Source organism: Salvelinus alpinus, chromosome 9 (assembly GCF_045679555.1).
Source record: "Salvelinus alpinus chromosome 9, SLU_Salpinus.1, whole genome shotgun sequence".
In the NCBI taxonomy this organism is placed as follows: domain Eukaryota; kingdom Metazoa; phylum Chordata; class Actinopteri; order Salmoniformes; family Salmonidae; genus Salvelinus; species Salvelinus alpinus.
The window spans coordinates 47034181-47054308 of NC_092094.1; the positions used below are offsets into that span (position 1 = coordinate 47034181).

Consider the following 20128-nt stretch of genomic DNA (forward strand, 5'->3'; position numbering starts at 1 on the left):
CACATTGGGTGAGGCGGAATGTAGGAATGTATATTCAGTTCCTAGATGGAAAGTGAAATTAAAATATATACGAAATGTATACGAAAAATACGAAGACTATTTACACGGGACAGGACAAGGACAAAGACACGTCCGACTGCTACGCCATCTTGGAATGGCTGGCAGCCTTCCAGCTACCACAGAACTCCTGTTCTTCATCCACTGTCGGTCTGCCTCCATCACCACCATTTTCAAAGGGACCTGGGACTTTGTCAGTGGACAAGGAGTCCTCAGATTTAGGGTTCTCAATGGCTACAAGGTTGGGGGGCAGCTCCTCACAGTCACTGTCAGAATCTGATTCCTGACTTTCATACTCAGACTCATTGTCAGAATTGTAAAAAATCTCCAGAAATGATGCATTTGTGAGTTGTCTCCTTTTGAAAATACATTGCTAATGCTACAGCTTATCTCACTAGCTACATAAATAAACAACAACACTGAATGGCTCAGAGTGGGAATGAGAGGTTACGTGATTGACTGCCGGCACGCGCCAGTTGTATCAATAAATCACGAGCAGACTTGTTCACGTGCTGCTGTGCGTTTTGTTGCTAACCTTACTTTGCTACCTGACAACTTTACATTTTTTACTTTTTAATTACCGTTTATATTTTTAGTTTTTCCCTCACTCAACTTTTTCACTCCGGACACTTTATCTGGACATATTTGTCAGGACCTCCACCAGCCGAAGCTAAGTAGTAACATTAACATGATGCCTTCAAATTGCAGTCGCTGAACTCATAATACAGAGGAGAACGATCGCCTTACAGCGTGAATAGCTGTGCTGCAAGCCCAGCTTCAGACGCAATGGTTAGGCAAGGGTAACTTCAGTGTAGGAAAGGATGAAACAGCATCTTTGCCACCAGTAAGTACAGATAGTAGTATAAATCCCCTCGCACGGTCCATGCAGCCGGACAACTTTCTCATGGCTTCTGGAGGGAAATGCTGTAGGAATGCTCAACCGGTGTCGCTCACTCAGCTGACAGAAACTTTGACTTTCAACCGGTTCTCCACATTAAGCAGCGAGTCGGAGTCAGAGGCCGAGCCTTCTCTGGTCTCTACTCCTCCCGTTACGGGGTCTGAGACGCCGAAGGCCCCCACCATTAGCTCTGACAAATTGAAAACCCTAGTCATTGGCGACTCCATTACCCGCAGTATTAGACTTAAAACGAATCATCCAGCGATCATACACTGTTTACCAAGGGGCAGGGCTACCGACGTTAAGGCTAATCTGAAGATGGTGCTGGATAAAGCTAAAACTGGCAAGTGTAGAGAGAATAGGGATATTGTTATCCACGTCGGCACTAACGATGTTAGGATGAAACAGTCAGAGGTCACCAAGCGCAACATAGCTTCAGCGTGTAAATCAGCTAAAAAGATGTGTTGGCATCGAGTAATTGTCTCTGGCCCCCTCCCAGTAAGGGGGAGTGATGAGCTCTACAGCAGAGTCTCACAACTCAATTGCTGGTTGAAAACTGTTTTCCGCCCCTCCCAAAAGATAGAATTTGTAGATAATTGGCTTTCTTTTTGGGACTCACCCACAAACAGGACCAAGCCTGGCCTGTTGAGGAGTGACGGAATCCATCCTAGCTGGAGGGGTGCTCTCATCTTATCTACGAACATAGACAGGGCTCTAACTCCTCTAGCTCTACAATGAAATAGGGTGCAGGCCAGGCAGCAGGCAGTTAGCCAGCCTGCCAGCTTAGTGGAGTCTGCCACTAGCACAGTCAGTGTAGTCAGCTCAGCTATCCCCTTTGAGACCGTGTCTGTGCCTCGACCTAGGTTGGGCAAAACTAAACATGGTGGTGTTCGCCTTAGCAATCTCACTAGAATAAAGACCTCCTCCATTCCTGTCATTATTGAAAGAGATTATGATATCTCACATCTCAAAATAGGGCTACTTATTGTTAGATCCCTCACTTCCAAGGCAGTTATAGCAAATGAACTAATCACTGATCATAATCTTGATGTGATTGGCTTGATTGAAACAGGGCTCAAGTCTGATGAATTTACTGTGTTAAATGAGGCCTCACCTCCTGGTTACACTAGTGACCATGTCCCCCGCGCATCCCGCAAAGGCGGAGGTGTTGCTAACATTTACGATAGCAAATTTAAATTTACAAAAAAAAAAAAACGTTTTCGTCTTTTGAGCTTCTAGTAATGAAATCTATGCAGCCTACTCAATCACTTTTTTTTATAGCTACTGTTTACAGGCCTCCTAGGCCACATACAGCGTTCCACACCGAGTTCCCTGAATTCCTATTCCTGTCATAGCAGATAATATTCTAATTTTTGGTGACTTTAATATTCACATGGAAAAGTCCACAGACCCACTCCAAAAGGCTTTCGGAGCCATCATCGACTCAGTGGGTTTTGTCCAACATGTCTCCGGAACTACTCACTGCCACAGTCATACTCTGGACCTAGTTTTGTCCCATGGAATAAATGTTGTGGATCTTAATGTTTTTCCTCATAATCCTGGACTATCGGACCACCATTTTATTACGTTTGCAATCACAACAAATAATCTGCTCAGACCCCAACCAAGGATCATCAAAAGTCATGCTATAAATTCTCAGACAACCCAAAGATTCCTTGACGCCCTTCCAGACTCCCTCTGCCTACCCAAGGATGTCAGAGGACAAAAATCAGTTACCACCTAACTGAGGAACTCAATTTAACCTTGCGCAATACCCTAGATGCAGTTGCACCCCTAAAAACTAAAGACATTTGTCATAAGAAACTAGCTCCCTGGTATACAGAAAATACCCGAGCTCTGAAGCAAGCTTCCAGAAAATTGGAACGGAAATGGAGCCACACCAAACTGTAAGAGTAAGACCTTTAAACCGGTTAACATTCACAAGGCCAGACGGTTTACCAGGACGTGTACTGCGAGCATGCGTTGACCAGCTGGCAAATGTGTCTTCACTGACATTTTCAACCTCTCCCTGACCCAGTCTTTAATACCAACATGTTTTAAGCAGACCATCATAGTCCCTGTGCCCAAGAATGCCAAGGTAACCTGTCTAAATTACTTCCACCCTGTAGTGTACTCACATCTGTAGCCATGAAATGCTTTGAAAAGCTGCTCATGGCTCACATCAACACCATCATGCCAGACACCCTGAACCCACTCCAATTCGCATAATGCCCCAACAGAGCCACAGATGACGCAATCTCTATTGCACTCCACACTGCCCTTCCCACCTGGACAAAAGGGACACCTATGTGAAAATGCTGTTCATAGACTACAGCTCAATGTTCAAAACCATATTGCCCTCCAAGCTCATCACTAAGCTAAGCTCCCTTGGACTGAACACCTCCCTCTGCAACTGAATCCTGGACTTCCTGATGGGTCACCACCAGGTGGTGAGAGTAGGCGACAACACATCCGCCACGCTGACCCTCAACACAGGGTCCACTCAGGGGAGGGTGCTTAGTCCCCTCCTGTACTCCCTGTTCACACACGACTGTGTGGCTAAACACACGACTCCAACACCATCATCAAGTTTGCCGATGACAAAACGGTGGTGCCAGGACAACAACCTCTCCCTCAACGTGGGCAAGACAAAGGAGCTTATCGTGGACTACAGAAAATGAAGGGCCGAACATGCCCCCTTCCACATTCACGGGGCTGTAGTGGAGCGGGCCGAGAGCTTCAAGTTCCTAGGTGTCCACATCGCTAAGGAACTATCATGGTCCAAACACACCAACACAGTTGTGAAGAGGGCACAACAACGCCTCTTCCCTCTCAGGAGGCTGAAAAGATTTGGCCCTCAGATCCTCAAAAATGTCTACAGCTGCACCATTAAGAGCATCTTGACTGGCTGCATCACCGCCTGGTATGGTAACTGCTCAGCATCCATCCGCAATGCGCTAGAGAGGGTAGTGCGTATGTCCAAGTACATCACTGGGGCTGAACTCCCTGCCATACAGGACCTCTATACAAGGTGGTGTCAGAAGGAGGACCTACAAATTGTCAAAGACTCCAGCCACCCAAGTCATAGACTGTCCTCTCTACTACGGCACGGCAAACGGTACCGGAGCGCTACGTCTGGGACCAAAAGGCCCCTGAACAGCTTCTTCCCCTAAACAATAAGATTCCTAAATTTTTTATTTATTTATTTAACCTTTATTTAACCAGGTAGGCAAATTGAGAACACGTTCTCATTTACAATTGCGACCTGGCCAAGATAAAGCAAAGCAGTTCGACACATACAACAACACATAGTTACACATGGAGTAAAACAAACATATAGTCAATAATACAGTGAAAAAAAATAAGTCTATATACAATGTGAGCAAGTGAGGTGAGATAAGGGAGGTGAAGGCAAACAAATATATGTATAAATAAATAAAAATATAAAAAGGCCATGGAGGCGAAGTGAGTACAACACAGCAAGTAAAATAAAAAATAAAAAACACTGGAATGGTTGGTTTGCAGTGGAAGAAAGTGCAAAGTAGAGACAGAAATAATGGGGTGCAAAGGAGCAAAATAAATTAATAAATAAATACAGTAGGTAAAGAGGTAGTTGTTTGGGCTAAATTGTAGATGGGTTATGTACAGGTGCAGTAATCTATGAGCTGCTCTGACAGCTGGTGCTTAAAGCTAGTGAGGGAGATAGGTGTTTCCAGTTTCAGAGATTTTTGTAGTTCGTTCCAGTCATTGGCAGCAGAGAACTGGAAGGAGAGGCGTCCAAAGGAAGAATTGGTTTTGGGGGTGACTAGAGAGATATACCTGCTGGAGCGCGTGCTACAGGTAGGTGCTGCTATGGTGACCAGCGAGCTGAGATAAGGGGGGACTTTACCTAGCAGGGTCTTGTAGATGACCTGGAACCAGTGGGTTTGGCGACGAGTATGAAGCGAGGGCCAGCCAACGAGAGTGTACAGGTCGCAGTGGTGGGTAGTATATGGGGCTTTGGTGACAAAACGGATGGCACTGTGATAGACTGCATCCAATTTATTGAGTAGGGTTTTGGAGGCTATTTTGTAAATGACATCACCGAAGTCGAGGATTGGTAGGATGGTCAGTTTTACAAGGGTATGTTTGGCAGCATGAGTAAAGGATGCTTTGTTGCGGAATAGGAAGCCAATTCTAGATTTGACTTTGGATTGGAGATGTTTGATGTGGGTCTGGAAGGAGAGTTTACAGTCTAACCAGACACCTAGGTATTTGTAGTTGTCCACATATTCTAAGTCAGAGCCGTCCAAAGTAGTGATGTTGGACAGGCGGGCAGGAGCAGGCAGCGATCGGTTGAAGAGCATGCATTTGGTTTTACTTGTATTTAAGAGCAGTTGGAGGCCACGGAAGGAGAGTTGTATGGCATTGAAGCTCGCCTGGAGGGTTGTTAACACAGTGTCAAAAGAAGGGCCAGAAGTATACAGAATAGTGTCGTCTGCGTAGAGGTGGATCAGAGAATCACCAGCAGCAAGAGCGACATCATTGATGTAAACAGAGAAGAGAGTCGGTCCAAGAATTGAACCCTGTGGCACCCCCATAGAGACTGCCAGAGGCCCGGACAACAGACCCTCCGATTTGACACACTGAACTCGATCAGAGAAGTAGTTGGTGAACCAGGCGAGGCAATCATTAGAGAAACCAAGGCTGTCGAGTCTGCCAATGAGGATGTGGTGATTGACAGAGTCAAAAGCCTTGGCCAGGTCAATGAATACGGCTGCACAGTATTGTTTCCTATCGATGGCGGTTACGATATCGTTTATGACCTTGAGCGTGGCTGAGGTGCACCCATGACCAGCTCTGAAACCAGATTGCATAGCGGAGAAAGTGTGGTGTGATTCGAAATGGTCGGTAATCTGTTTGTTGACTTGGCTTTCGAAGACCTTAGAAAGGCAGGGTAGGATAGATATAGGTCTGTAGCAGTTAGGGTCAAGGGTGTCCCCCCCTTTGAAGAGGGGGATAACCGCAGCTGCTTTCCAATCTTTGGGGATCTCAGACGACACGAAAGAGAGGTTGAAGAGGCTAGTAATAGGGGTGGCAACAATTTCAGCAGATAGTTTTAGAAAGAAAGGGTCCAGATTATCTAGCCCGGCTGATTTGTAAGGGTCCAGATTTTGCAGCTCATTAAGAACATCAGCTGACTGTATTTGGGAGAAAGAGAAATGGGGAAGGCTTGGGCGAGTAGCAGAGGGGAGGGCAGTGCTGTTGTCCGGGGTAGGGGTAGCCAGGTGGAAAGCATGGCCAGCCGTAGAAAAATGCTTATTGAAATTCTCAATTATAGTGGATTTGTCGGTGGTGACAGTGTTTCCTATCTTCAGAGCGGTTGGAAGCTGGGAGGAGGTGTTCTTATTCTCCATGGACTTTACGGTGTCCCAGAACTTTTTTGAATTTGTGTTGCAGGAAGCAAATTTCTGCTTGAAAAAGCTAGCCTTGGCTGTTCTAACTGCCTGTGTATATTGGTTTCTGGCTTCCCTGAAAAGTTGCATATCACGGGGGCTGTTCGATGCTAATGCAGAACGCCATAGGATGTTTTTCTGTTGGTTAAGGGCAGTCAGGTCAGGAGAGAACCAAGGGCTATATCTGTTCCTGGTTCTAAATTTCTTGAATGGGGCATGCTTATTCAAGATGGTGAGGAAGGCATTTTTAAAAAATGACCAGGCATCCTCTACTGACGGGATGAGATCAATATCCTTCCAGGATACCCCGGCCAGGTCGATTAGAAAGGCCTGCTCGCTGAAGTGTTTCAGGGAGCGTTTGACAGTGATGAGTGGAGGTCGTTTGACCGCTGACCCATTACGGATGCAGGCAATGAGGCAGTGATCGCTGAGATCTTGGTTGAAAACAGCAGAGGTGTATTTGGAGGGCAAGTTTGTTAGGATGATATCTATGAGGGTACCCGTGTTTACGGAATTGGGGTGGTACCTGGTAGGTTCATTGATAATTTGTGTGAGATTGAGGGCATCAAGCTTAGATTGTAGGGTGGCTGGGGTGTTGAGCATGTTCAAATTTAGGTCGCCTAGCAGCACGAGCTCTGAAGATAGATGGGGGGCAATCAGTTCACATATAGTGTCCAGAGCACAGCTGGGGGCAGAGGGTGGTCTATAGCAGGCGGCAACGGTGAGAGACTTGTTTTTAGAGAGGTGGATTTTTAAAAGTAGAAGTTCAAATTGTTTGGGAACAGACCTGGATAGTATAACAGAACTCTGCAGGCAGTCTTTGCAGTAGATTGCAACACCGCCCCCTTTGGCCGTTCTATCTTGTCTGAAAATCTTGTAATTGGGGATGAAAATGTCTGAATTTTTGGTGGTCTTTCTAAGCCAGGATTCAGACACGGCTAAAACATCCGGGTTGGTAGAGTGTGCTAAAGCAGTGAACAAAACAAACTTAGGGAGGAGGCTTCTAATGTTAACATGCATGAAGCCAAGGCTATTACGGTTACAGAAGTCATCAAAAGAGAGCGCCTGGGGAATAGGAGTGGAGCCAGGTACTGCAGGGCCTGGATTCACCTCTACATCACCAGAGGAACAGAGGAGGAGTAGGATAAGGGTACGGCTAAAAGCTATGAGAATTGGTCGCCTAGAGCTACTAGAGCAGAGAGTAAAAGGACGTTTCTGGGGGCGATAAAATAGTTTAAAGGAATAATGTACAGACAAAGGTATGTTAGGATGTGAATACAGTGGAGGTAAACCTAGGTATTGAGTGATGATGAGAGAGATCTTGTCTCTAGAAACATCATTGAAACCAGGTGATGTCATCGCATATGTGGGTGGTGGAACTGAGAGGTTGGATATGGTATAGAGAGCAGGGCTAGAATCTCTACAGTGAAATAAGCCAATAAACACTAACCAGAACAGCAATGGACAAGGCATATTTACATTAAGGAGAGGCATGCTTAATCGAGTGATCAATAAGGGTCCAGTGAGTAGAGGTTGGTTGGGGTCGTGGCGATCCAGACAGCTGGCCGGGTATATGGCTATCGGTAGCAGCATAGGATGGAGGTCTGTTTGTAGATACCTCGTGCGTTTCCGTCGGTAGGTTCCGTGTAGTGGGGTTTTGTTCAGATAGCAGCCGATAAGACAGCTAACGATTAGCGGGCCTCAGATGAGCGTTCAGGTAACGTCGGGACGGAGGTGCCGGTTGGATAAATCCCTCGGGCAGATAACGTCGGCAGTCAGTCGCGGCAGTCAGTCATGAAGGCCCGGTGGGGTTCCGTATCTGCAGCAGCAACAAAAGAAACGGGTCCGGATGGTGATGGAACTCCTCAGCTGGCTAGCTCCAGCATGATTTGAGTTTGCTCCGGGGTCGACGTAAGCCAATAGTCACACGGTATGCAGCTAGCTAGCTGCGAAATCAAGGTGCAAGTGTCCAGAGCCTGCGGCTGGAATCCGGGGAAACTGAGAGAAAAAAGTCCCGGAATGCTCCGGTCCGAGTCGCGTTGCACAAAAGTGCCGGTAGATTATCGAGCTAAAGGAATAGCTGATGACCACAAAACGTGGGCAGCTGAAACACCAACGCTAGCCAGCAAACCGGCTAATTTCGGGGCAGCTACAGATTAGCTTCTGGCTAGCTATCGGAGTAGCTTCTGGTTAGCTTTCAGGCTAGCTTCTGAATTAGCCCCTGGCTAGCTTCCACGATGGATTTTCAGATTGAGGTAAATAATACTTTTTGTAATTGGTGAAGCGGGTTGCAGGAAAGCTTTTGCAGGAAAGCTTTTGTAGTTGAGTTCTTGGATAATAAAATAAATAAAAGATATGCGAAGAAAAGGTGTAAATATATATATATATACAGGACACGACACGACAATACGGAAAAAGACGTCTGAACTGCTAAGCCACCTTGGACACCTATGATACACGAAACAAAAATATAAACACAATGTGTGTTGGTCCCATGTTTCATGAGCTGAAATAAAATATCCCAGAAATGTTCCATGAGCACAAAAAGCTTATTTCAAAGCTTATATCAAATGTTGTGCACACATTTGTTTACAAATGTCTACCAAGGTCTAGTGTCTGCAGGTCTCATTATTTGAAATCATTCAAAGTACTACACATGGGAACACTGTCAGCCTTTAAAGCCATTAGGACTGACATTTAAATGCCTAAATCTAATTTACGGGAGGAACTGTATAACAACACATTTTAATGCACATTTCACTGCAGAGTGACACTGATAGTAACATGTGTTCTTCACAGCACATTATGGATGATAATAAAAAATAATAATAATATACACTAACAGTAAAAACTTTGGACAGCAATGGCATGTATTTAAATATACCCTTTAGATGAATGAGCCCAAACCGTTTAGAGTTTACAAATGACTGTAATCACTGATCACACCAACATATGCCAACTAGTTACAGCCATCTCTTACTACTAATTGGTGGCCATGGAAGACCCCCTGGTAAAAGGCAAAGGGGAGGAAAGACACCCCTGCCTTAGTTGACAGAGCCATGGTGAGGGAGAGCACTCTGATTAAAAAGTCTCATCAGCCACTGACCTTAAAGACATGTCTTCAAAGAGACCTGTGATTAGCTGGTGATTAATAACTTCTTATGGCTGGGGGCAGTATTGAGTAGCTTGGATGAATAAGGTGCCCAGAGTAAACAGCCTGCTACTCAGTCCCAGTTGCTAATATATACATATTATTAGTCTATTTGGATAGAAATACTCAAAAGTTTCTAAAACTGTTTGAATGATGTCTGTGAGTATAACAGAACTCATATGGCAGGCAAAAACCTGAGAAAAATCCAACCAGGAAATGGCAAATCTGAGGTTGGTCGGTTTTCAACTCAGCCCCTATTGAAGATACAGTGGGATATTGTTCATGTTGCACTTCCTAAGGCTTCCACTAGATGTCAACAGTCTTTAGAACCTTGTCTGATGCTTCTACTGTGAAGTGGGGCCGAATGAGAGGGCATTGAGTAAGGTCTACCATGTGCTGAACATGCACTGACCATGCGCGTTCATGTGAGAGCGAGCTCTGTTCTATCGCATTTCTGAAGACAAAGGAATTCTCAGTTTGGAACATTATTGAAGATTTATGTTAAAAACATCCTAAAGATTGATTCTATACAACGTTTGACATGTTTCTACTGACTGTAACGGAACTTTGACATTTCGTCTGCTTTAAGTGAACGCGCTTCGTGATTTTGGATTTGTTTACTAAACGCGCTAACAAAAATAGCTATTTGGACATAAATTATGGACATTATCGAACAAATCAAACATTTATTGTGGAACAGGGATTCCTGGGAGTGCATTCTGATGAAGATCATCAAAGGTAAGTGAATATTTATAATGTTATTTCTGACTTCTGTTGACTGCACAATATGGCGGATATCTTTTTGTCTTAATTGGGCTCTGAGAGCCGACCTCAGATTATTGCATGGTTTTGCTTTTTCGAAATGTGACAGCGGTTGCATTAAGGAGAAGTGGATCTAAAATTCCATGTATAACACTTGTATCTTTGATCAACGTTTATTATGAGTATTTCTGGAAATTGATGTGGCTCTGCAAAATCACCGGATGTTTTTGGAACTACTGAACATAACGCGCCAATGTATACTGAGATTTCTTTTTATATAAATGTGAACTTTACCGAACAAAACATACATGTATTGTGTAACATGAAGTCCTATGAGTGTCATCTGATGAAGATCATCAAAGGTTAGTGATACATTTTATCTCTACTTCTGCTTTTTGTGACTCCTGTCTTCGGCTGGAAAAATGGCTGTGTTTTTCTGTGATTTGGCGGTGACCAAACATAATCGTTTGTGGTGCTTTCGCTGTAAAGCCTTTTTGGAATCAGACACTGTGGTGGGATTAACAACAAGATTACCTTTAAAATGGTATAAGATACTTGTATGTTTGAGGAATTTTAATTATGAGATTTCTGTTGTTTGAATTTGGCGCCCTGCACTTTCACTGGCTGTTGTCATATCAATCCGCAGCCATAAGAAGTTTTAAAGGACATTTGACTCCAACATCCCCAATAGTATATTACTTGGGCATTGGGCGCATTGCATCATAATTATACAATGTATCCTTGCGTGGTTACCTAGACAACACCTCCAACAAACTAGAAATAGATAACAATAAACATTTAGGGGGGGGAAGGTATTTGTGTGTGTGTGTGTGTGTGTGTGTGTGTGTGTGTTCGTGCATGTGGTCCATCGCTCACCTGACAGGCGTTGTACAGCAGCTGGTGCTCAAACTTCTTGATGCCCAGAATCTGCTGGAACATCTCGTACAGTTGCTCCTTGCTGAGGATCATCTCGGAAACGGCACTGAGGTGCATCCTCTGGGGCTGGCGCCGCTGGTCCTCATCCCCCCTGTAGATGGTGTCATACTTGGCGATCCAGGAGCTCAGCACTGTCTCTTTGCTCAGGCCGTCGATTTTGGGCAAGCTGCGCACCCGCCGCTCAATGTTCTTTTTGAAGACATCCCGGAAGTCGCAGGCCGAGCAGCCGCCGCTCTGCACCATCCTGGACACCCGCTCGCTCTTCAGGAAGCCCTGTGCAAGTGGAAACCAGGGATCATAAGGACCGGGAAGAAAATACAACTAATGTAGTGCTGCTAAGTTAATGTAGCTAATTAATGCAGTTGGTTACCATCATTGCACTTTGTCATAGTTCCTGATAAACTTACCAATGACCCATGACCCCAGTCTAATCTCGCCTTTGCATCTCTGGGAAAAGTAGATACAACCATGAAAATGATAAAGTTGATATAACATACCGAAAAACGCAAAATGGAACCCACGTAAATCAAGAAATTAAACAATAAAACGATATAGGTTGATTCAGCTCGTGGTAATCTCCTTACATGGGCTCCAGTTGTATTAAACATGCAGGTGTTATGCCCAGCTCAGGGCAGGCAGCCGCTATTAACCTCTATAATTACACAGAATGGATGTTTCTTCCTCAAGGCTTTAACTACAGACTCACTCAGATTCTGTCTGCTGGTAGTCATGACGTCTGGGAGAGGAGGATGATGGTACATGAAGTCCAGGTTTTTAGCCTCACTCAAAGGTCTCATCTGGATGTAGCATTTCCTATTAGTGGAAGCTAATCTTTTATTTGGCCCCTCAGTATAACAGGTTAGCTAGCTTGCCTAATACTCCTCAGGGAGAGAGAAGATAATTGGGTTCGGTTTACACCTGTGTACAGGGTCAAGATCTGTGAGGGGGTTGTACTGGCCTCTCTGCCTCAAAGAATCCACAGACTCTTCACACGGTGTATGAGTGATACGCACATCACAAACTTTCATAGGCTAGTAAGGACCACTATGAAAGAAAGCCTGCACATGGCATGATGTTCCGTGACGTGTAGGCTTTTGGATGGACAGATAAAATAAGGCACGATCTGAGAATGTTGAAAGCGACATGATATTATTGGACCATCTAAAGCACAGGGGGTATTGGATTCCAGCAAAACAGACATTAGCTACTTTTATCAAGAAACGTCTTCCTGACGACATCTGAAAGGGGAAAAATGCTTCCTGGAGCTGAAGTGCTCAAAGGGAGTAGGGATCTAAATATTTAGGGTAGACAGTAGTTTAGAGAGACTGGAGAAAGACATTGACTAACTGACTGACTAAGAGACAGACAGACAGACAAACAGTGGAGCCGGTATAGACAACGCGATTGTGTTTGATTCCGTTTTGGAGGGACGATGCAAAGGCATCTTGGGGTACAGAGAGCTACTAGTGCATGAACAGCAGATGGAGAAGAGTCGTGGCTCCTCGTGGGGAGTAATGGTGCGGAACAAAAGCATTTTGCGTCGGAGAGTCTCTGGGAGGGAGGAAACCACAAATCAACAAAACAAATGAGTTTGTGTCGAGAGCAAAGCCAATTCCTGAGCCAGAGTGAGATTTCAGCACATCGGGGGGTAACACGGCTGCTGACGGGCTGCCAACTCTCTAGGCCAAGTTTCTCTGAACTGCAGTTAGAAAGAGAGAGCCAGGCTTTATGAAGATAAATGGAAATTGGCCAGAGTTAACTAGATAAAGATGTGGTGACAGATGTAGCTGCCACTGGCATGTACTAACGGGGCAAGAACAGCCAAGACGTGTTCCTTTGAACTGCAGTAAGGAGAAATAAATAACAGTCCACCACATAAAGAGTGATGGCAAATTGCAAAGCAGGAAAAACTAGAGTTTGCTAGACAAAGATGGAGGAGGTAGACTAACAGCCTCCTGCTCTGCTATCAACAACTGATTGGCTTGAGTTCAATCTTATTTTGTTAGCCAGGTGCGATGCAGCGCTAGGCAACACTGGTGCAGTGAGGTGAGTTTAGCAAATTGTTCAGTGACTCAAAGAAAGCATGTGGGGGGAACTTATGTCAACTCATGTCAACTTATGTCATGCCTCAATTGCAGGGGCGTCAAACGCAATTTCTGGAAGGCTGAGTATCTTAAGCCTTGTTCATATTGGCAGTTTGAAGCGACTCCTTTTCCTGAAGTCTAAATAGCCAAAAACCTAATGTCAGTCAGATTTTTCAAGCCACAGTGGAAACTACCTTCGTAGGTGGTTTGAAGTCAAATACAAATCTGATTCCTGGCCAGACGGCTTGTGTCTGAACAGTCAAATCGGATTTACTTGCACTCAAGTCGTTTTTAGACTGTTATTTGGCATATCTTGTTGCTTGCTAGCTACTCTGTTGACAGTTTGACAATAACATGTTGTAGCTAACTAGCTTATTAAACAAATTAGTGAATGTGCTAGAAAGCTAAACAGCTACATACCTAGCTAGCTAGTTGACTGCTGTGGATAGCTAGCTAGTTGACTGCTGTGGCTAGCTAGCTAGTTGACTGCTGTGGCTGGTCAAAATGACTCATTATGAAAGTTGGATAATCTTATCCTTTGAGGCTTTAAAAAGTGTTCCAACACTATGATTTTGAACATTTAAAGCAACTGGGAAACATCCGTGGCCGGCATTGTTGCCACCTTAGCCTGCTACATAACTTCTGAGTGATAGGACGCATGAGCACCACCACTAATCACCCTACATCACTGCGCACACATCCTTCATTACTATGACAACTAGTGTAGCCATGTCGGCAGATAGCCTAGTGGTTAGAGCGTTGGGCCAGTAACCGAAAGGTTGCTGGATAGAATCCCCGAGCTGACAAGGTAAAAATCTGTTGTTCTGCCTCTGAACAAGGCAGTTATAACCCAATGTTCCCTGGTAGGCTGTCATTGTAAATAAGAATTTGTTCTTAACTGACTTGCCTAGTTACATTTTAAATATCAGCAAACGACTGCTGTCTGAACACACAGAAATCCGATTTGGTCACCTGTAACTTCCTGTTTGGGACAGTCAATATTCCAAAACGGATTTGAAAAGCAAAACTGATTTAAGCATTACGGCCTGCAGTTTAAACAAGGCTTAAGGGTTTTCCCTTGTATTTGATTGATTAGTAGGAACCCCCATCACCTGGTTAGGTCTTAATTGAACACAATGTGCACATTATGTTATAAACATAAATAGAAGCCCTACAAAAATACTCCATGGTTCAGTGACTCATGGAGAAGCTAACTGATAAAGACACTCGTTATCTTGATGGGTGTTCCAGATAATTGCCTTGTTCACCTGGGATACGAATGTAATGTGTGTGTTATGGTGCAGGGGGCATCCAAAAAAGGTCAGCCTTGTCATGACCCCTTGTCATGACCCCTGAAGTGTCACTCAGCAGGGCCTTGCCAAACCCACTCCTGATCCCATCCCGTGGATCCCTGGTTGATGAGACTACCCACTAGCACCCCATCTGGGTGGGAAGCATCCATACGCATCTCTAAAAGAGTTTGATCCAGAGTTGGAGGAATTCGAGGAGGGAGTTGGGATGTTGTTTACACATTGAAATTGACTGAAATGCGATCACATGAACTGGTTATACTGTACTGTCTTTGGCCAACTCAAACCCGAAAACCAAATGACTTCGCCTCTATTTAGTGCATCATTTTCTCAAGCTACTTTCCTGCTATAGTGATAAGAAGATCAAATTGAGCACACCGCAAATGACCACTTTGGAATCGAGGTAGTGTTCATTTCAACACTATACTACTTGGCATGCTCCCTTGAAACATGAAATGTATTCTATACTCTAGCCCTCACGACTCATCCGCCATACCTTACAAGCTTCTGTACATATGTTTGAGTCCACGTCACGACCCCCTCGTTGCTAAATTAAATGTCTTTGTGTTGGTAATTGTGGTCGCCACTGAGGGTCTCCGAGAGCTTTATGGCTAATGCCTTCATTTTGTGCGGTGGTAAAAATGTCACCCATTATTACCCATTATTACTAATGAATCTGCCACCAAGGGAGTTCCTCTCTCCCTGCTGTTTGACTTAATTGAGGGTTTAAAATCTCATTGAATTATTTATAACCAACACTGCTCCGAGTTTACTCCTCAATTAAGAGATTAATAAGATAGGCTCCTGTCGCAGCCTTTGGTTGTATAATTAAAGTTATTATCTGCAGAAATTAATCTACTAAGGAAAATGGAAACAGATCTGACAGCCTGGCTGTAGAAATATAACTGACACAGGGAGAGATAGCTGGCAGGTTTGGAGCTCTTGGATTTTAACTGCAAACTGCTGAATTTGTCTGAGACGACAATTTTTCTTGCTCTACAGAAATGAATAGAATTTCAATGTGAGAAGAGTGATGCATGCGGGGAGAGGAGAGTGAGGGAGAATCTGAACAGTTGTCCAGAGGAGATGTGTATCCTTTGAGAAATCAGTGTTTCTTCCTTCAAAATAACAACTTTAGACAATTAAAAAATATCTCCTTGGAAAGTAAAGGAGCAACATCTGCACACGATACAGTGCCTATAGAAAGTCCACCCCTTTAAACTTTTTTTCACATTTTGCTGCCTCTTAAGGATCGGACACTTTTTCAAGGATATGCATATTCTTGATATCAATTGAAAGGAAACACTTTGAAGTTTGTGGAAATGTAAAATTAATGTAGAAGAAAATAACATTAGATCTGGTAAAAGATAATACAAACCCAAAAAACATGCATTTTCAGATCATCTTTGAAATGCAAGAGAAAGGCCATACATTAAAATAGGATCCTAGGAGTAATTTAAATTTTGCCCACAAGATGGCAGCAGTGTCAGACTGATCCAGTGAAGAATTACCTCATTACACAATATTTTGCATCAAGTCTGCCAGGAGTTTGCACAAATGGTCAATTTATACATGTTCAAGTGCATAACTACAGAGAACATACAACAATGCTATGCTAATAAAAATATTACGTTTACACACTCCCAGGAATGTCAAACATGATGGATCATTAGCTTATACACTAACCTTCACACACACATCTAGATGGCCGGGTGGGCTGGGTGTGGAGCCAGAGACAGCAGTGGGGTCAAACTGTAGAACACCCCGTTCCTACATTTGAATATAAAAATGGATTTTATCAAACAAAACTACGCTACATTCCATCTCTGGGACCCTCAGGATGACAAATCAGAGCAAGATTACTGAATGTAAGTACATTATGTACCTTCAGAGATTAATGTATCAAACCAGTTGTCATGATAAGTGTTTAGTTGTTGTGCACTATCCTCAAACAATAGCATGTTTTTTTCTGTAATAGCTACTGTAAATTTGACACTGCAGTTAGATTACCAAGAATTTAAGCTTTCTGCCCATATAAGACATGTCTATGTCCCGGAAAGTTGGCTGTTGTATACAACGTTTTCTAGTCACATTATCGCATATTAAGCAACAACTGTCCCGGTTTAGAGACACCGATCCCGTAGAGGTTAAAATTAAATTTAAAAAGCGATTCAATAAGATGCTTTCCTACAGATCTACCCAACCTACTATACAGTAGCCCCACACTGACGTGATTGGTTGACGGTAGGTGGTGGTAGAACGTCCTGTATAAACACAAACTCACTTCCTTGACAACTTTCTTCACAACAGCTCTGCTCTGCTTTGCGAAGCGCAATAAGTATGAATGCCCTGACTTCTGCAGAGGCTGCATCGCAGTAAATGCTATACGGCCAATACAGACGCTGGATTTACCATAAGTCGGCTTTAAAGCAGGAGATGTGGGACCAGATCGCTCACAGGGACATTGTGATTAAGTCTGACAGGTCTAATAAGAGAAGGAAGGGGAAGAAAAAGCCTGGCGGTCAGATGAAAACACTGCCTGTGCTCTGCAGAGGACGAATGGAAAGCCTGCCCACCTAGCCCACTGAAGGTGTGAACTAAGGCCTCAAATCAGGGACAGTTTGACCGCTCAGTCCAGACTGCTAAACGGCAGCCCTGGTGTCATAAACAAAAGAAAACATTAAAGAACTAGAGACATCTGACCCAAAGGCTTTCTGGCATTTAAACTAACTTGGTCGGGCTAGTGAACGCTGACAGTTAATCTCCTGGGAAGTCCTAGGGCCCGATGGAGCCCGATAAGCACACTATACTAGATAGAGAAATTACATTGCAAGCCTGTTCCAAACAGCCCATCGCAGTACAACAAAGCCAGTGTTAGTGGCTCAAGGAACTTTATTTTTTTTATTGTCATCCCAGAGATGTGGAAATACGGCATTATCAACACTATACCCAATTCAGAAGGCAAAAGGATTCCAATAAACTATCGTGGTATAGCCCTGACCTCTGCTGTGTATAAACTATTTTGTTGTGTTCTGTTTAACCGCACTTAAACACTGGGTTGAAAACAACAATATCATAGCAGATGAGCAAAATAGGTTCAGAAAGAAACAGAGCTGCCTTAATCATAATCATAGATTCAAGGGGGGAAAAAAGTCCACTTTGTTTTTTCATTGATTTCTCTAAAGCTTTTGACCACATTCAAGGAAAACTCCACCCCAAAACAATCTTTTGGTATTTGTTTCATTAGTCCATTGTTGACATAGTCCCAAAATGTTTTGCTTGTCAGCAATCAAGTTTTCAAGATATGTAACTTTCAAAATACAGAAATCCTCCCCATATAATGCAAAATGCATCATAGGGGGTTGATTTCTGTATTTTGAAAGTTACATATCTTGAAAACTTCTAAGAAACACACCTGTCTATATAAGGTTCCACAGTTGACAGTGCATGTCAGAGCAGAAACTATACCATGAAGTCCAAGGAAATGTCATTTGATCTCTGAGATAGAATTTTGATGAGACATATATTTGTGGAAGGGTATAAAACAATTCATAGTGTTGAAAGTTTCCAAGAGCACAGTGGTCTCCATCATTAGGAAATTGAAAAAATATGGAACTATCAGAGTCTGCCTAGAGCTGGTTGTCCGACAAAACTGAGCAACCGGGCAAGAAGGACCTTGGTCAGGGAGGTGACCAAGAACCCAACCCACTCTGACAGAATTACAGAGATCCTTGGCTGAGATGTGAGAACCTGCCAGAAGGACAACAGTCTCTACAGCACTTCACCAATCTGGGCTTTATGTGAGAGTGGCCAGACGGAAGCCACTCCTGAGAAAAAGGCACATGACAGCACACCTGTTGTTTGCAAAAAGACACATTAAAGAATCTGAAAGCATAAGGCAAAAGATTCTGTGGTCTGATGAGACAAAAATGTAGCTCTTTGGCCTGAATGCAAAGTGCGGTCTGGAGAAAACCAGGCACAGCTCATCACCCGTCTAACACCATCCCTACCGTAAAGCATGGTGGTGGTAAGGATAGAGAGAACAATGAATGGAGCCAAATCCTTGATGAGAACCTGCTTCAGAGTACAAACAACCTTAGACTGAACCTTAGACTTTACATTCCAACAGGACAACGACCCCAAGCGTACAGCCAAAGCATCGCTGGAATGGCTTCAGAACAAGTCCTTGAATGGCCCAGCCAAAGCCCAGCGTATTTCATTTTCAATAAATGTGCAAACGTTTCTAAAAACATGTTTTTAATTGGTCATTATGAGGTATTGTGTGTAAATGTGTGAGATAAAAATCTATTTAATTAATTTTGAATTCAGGCTGTAACACAACAAAATGTGGAATAAGTGAAGGGGTATGAATACTTTCTGAAGGCACTGTATATTAATGATCTCATTGGCCTTCAAAGCTCTTGAAAAAGGTGTCTGTATAAACAATGAACAAGTGTCTTATTTTATATGCAGATGATATTAAAGTTAAATGTAAAAAAAAAAAAAAAAACTGGTGTGAACAATGGAAACTGAATACCAATGTAGACAAAACTATGTAGTACACTAAAGGAACTTGGTGCCTAGGACACCTTTACTTTCTCCTGTGGTTCTGCCACAGATGTTGTCAGTGAGGACACATATCTTGGGTTGATTATATTTTTTGTGAACACGGTCATTATAATAAGGTGGATTAGCAACATGTGAAAATCGTTGTGGAAATCTGTTGCAGCTCAGGTTGACTACAAACCCCACAATCCAGTGCTCTCTCTATGGGCTGGCTGGCTGGCTGGCTAGCAAGCAAACGAAGCTACACACAATAATACCAAAGTCAATATCAGCATGCGAAGTAGCAAGTTAGCTGTAAAAACAAACGGCACTATCAATTTAGGAGTCTTAAATCTCACCATGTTCAACCGGCAGATCGATGTGCCTCGCAGAGTGGAGTCTGACATTCGTAATGGCAATGCAATGGCACCATGCAATGCACCCTGGACTGAAGAGCCTGACAAATAAGATAAACGTTTTCACGATCTAAAAGTCATATTCCTATTAACTTCCAGTATAGTGAGAGAGCGGCTTTATCGCAATGCTACGTTATACTGGCCGAATTTCTGCCTGCTTGAAGGACAATAGCTCAGATACAGATCAAATGAACCCTGTGCATCTCTCGCTCAGAGATGCACAACAACAATATAACATTAAAAAAATGGGTGAATCTTTCCTTTAAGTACATTTCTAACCATGCAAAGTGTGCCCTTGGTGCACTCATTGCAAAGTGTAAAGCCATGGGTGGCCTACCATTTAAATGCTTCACTAAACTGTTTGAAACGTTGGTGCTAGTTATTATTACATAGGCTGCAGGAGTATGGGGGCACAGAAATTATACTTGTGTTAATTCTGTTTTTAACCATGCCTGCAGAATCAGATTTGACCTTGGTGTGGGTAAAACAAACATGCCATATTCTGCTATTCAAGGCGATATGATCTGGAAAACG

The 20128-nt window shown here is 43.5% G+C and overlaps 1 protein-coding gene across 1 annotated transcript in view; it reads right to left on the reverse strand.

The window, feature by feature from the left end:
* The window catches only part of LOC139530232 (calcium-dependent secretion activator 2-like), a 250472-nt gene that overhangs the window by 172722 nt on the left and 57622 nt on the right, over positions 1–20128 (reverse strand). The window contains exon 3 of the mRNA XM_071326441.1: positions 11180–11512. Within this exon, the coding sequence (XP_071182542.1) occupies positions 11180–11512 (333 nt within the window). The remainder of the gene's footprint in view (positions 1–11179; positions 11513–20128) is intronic.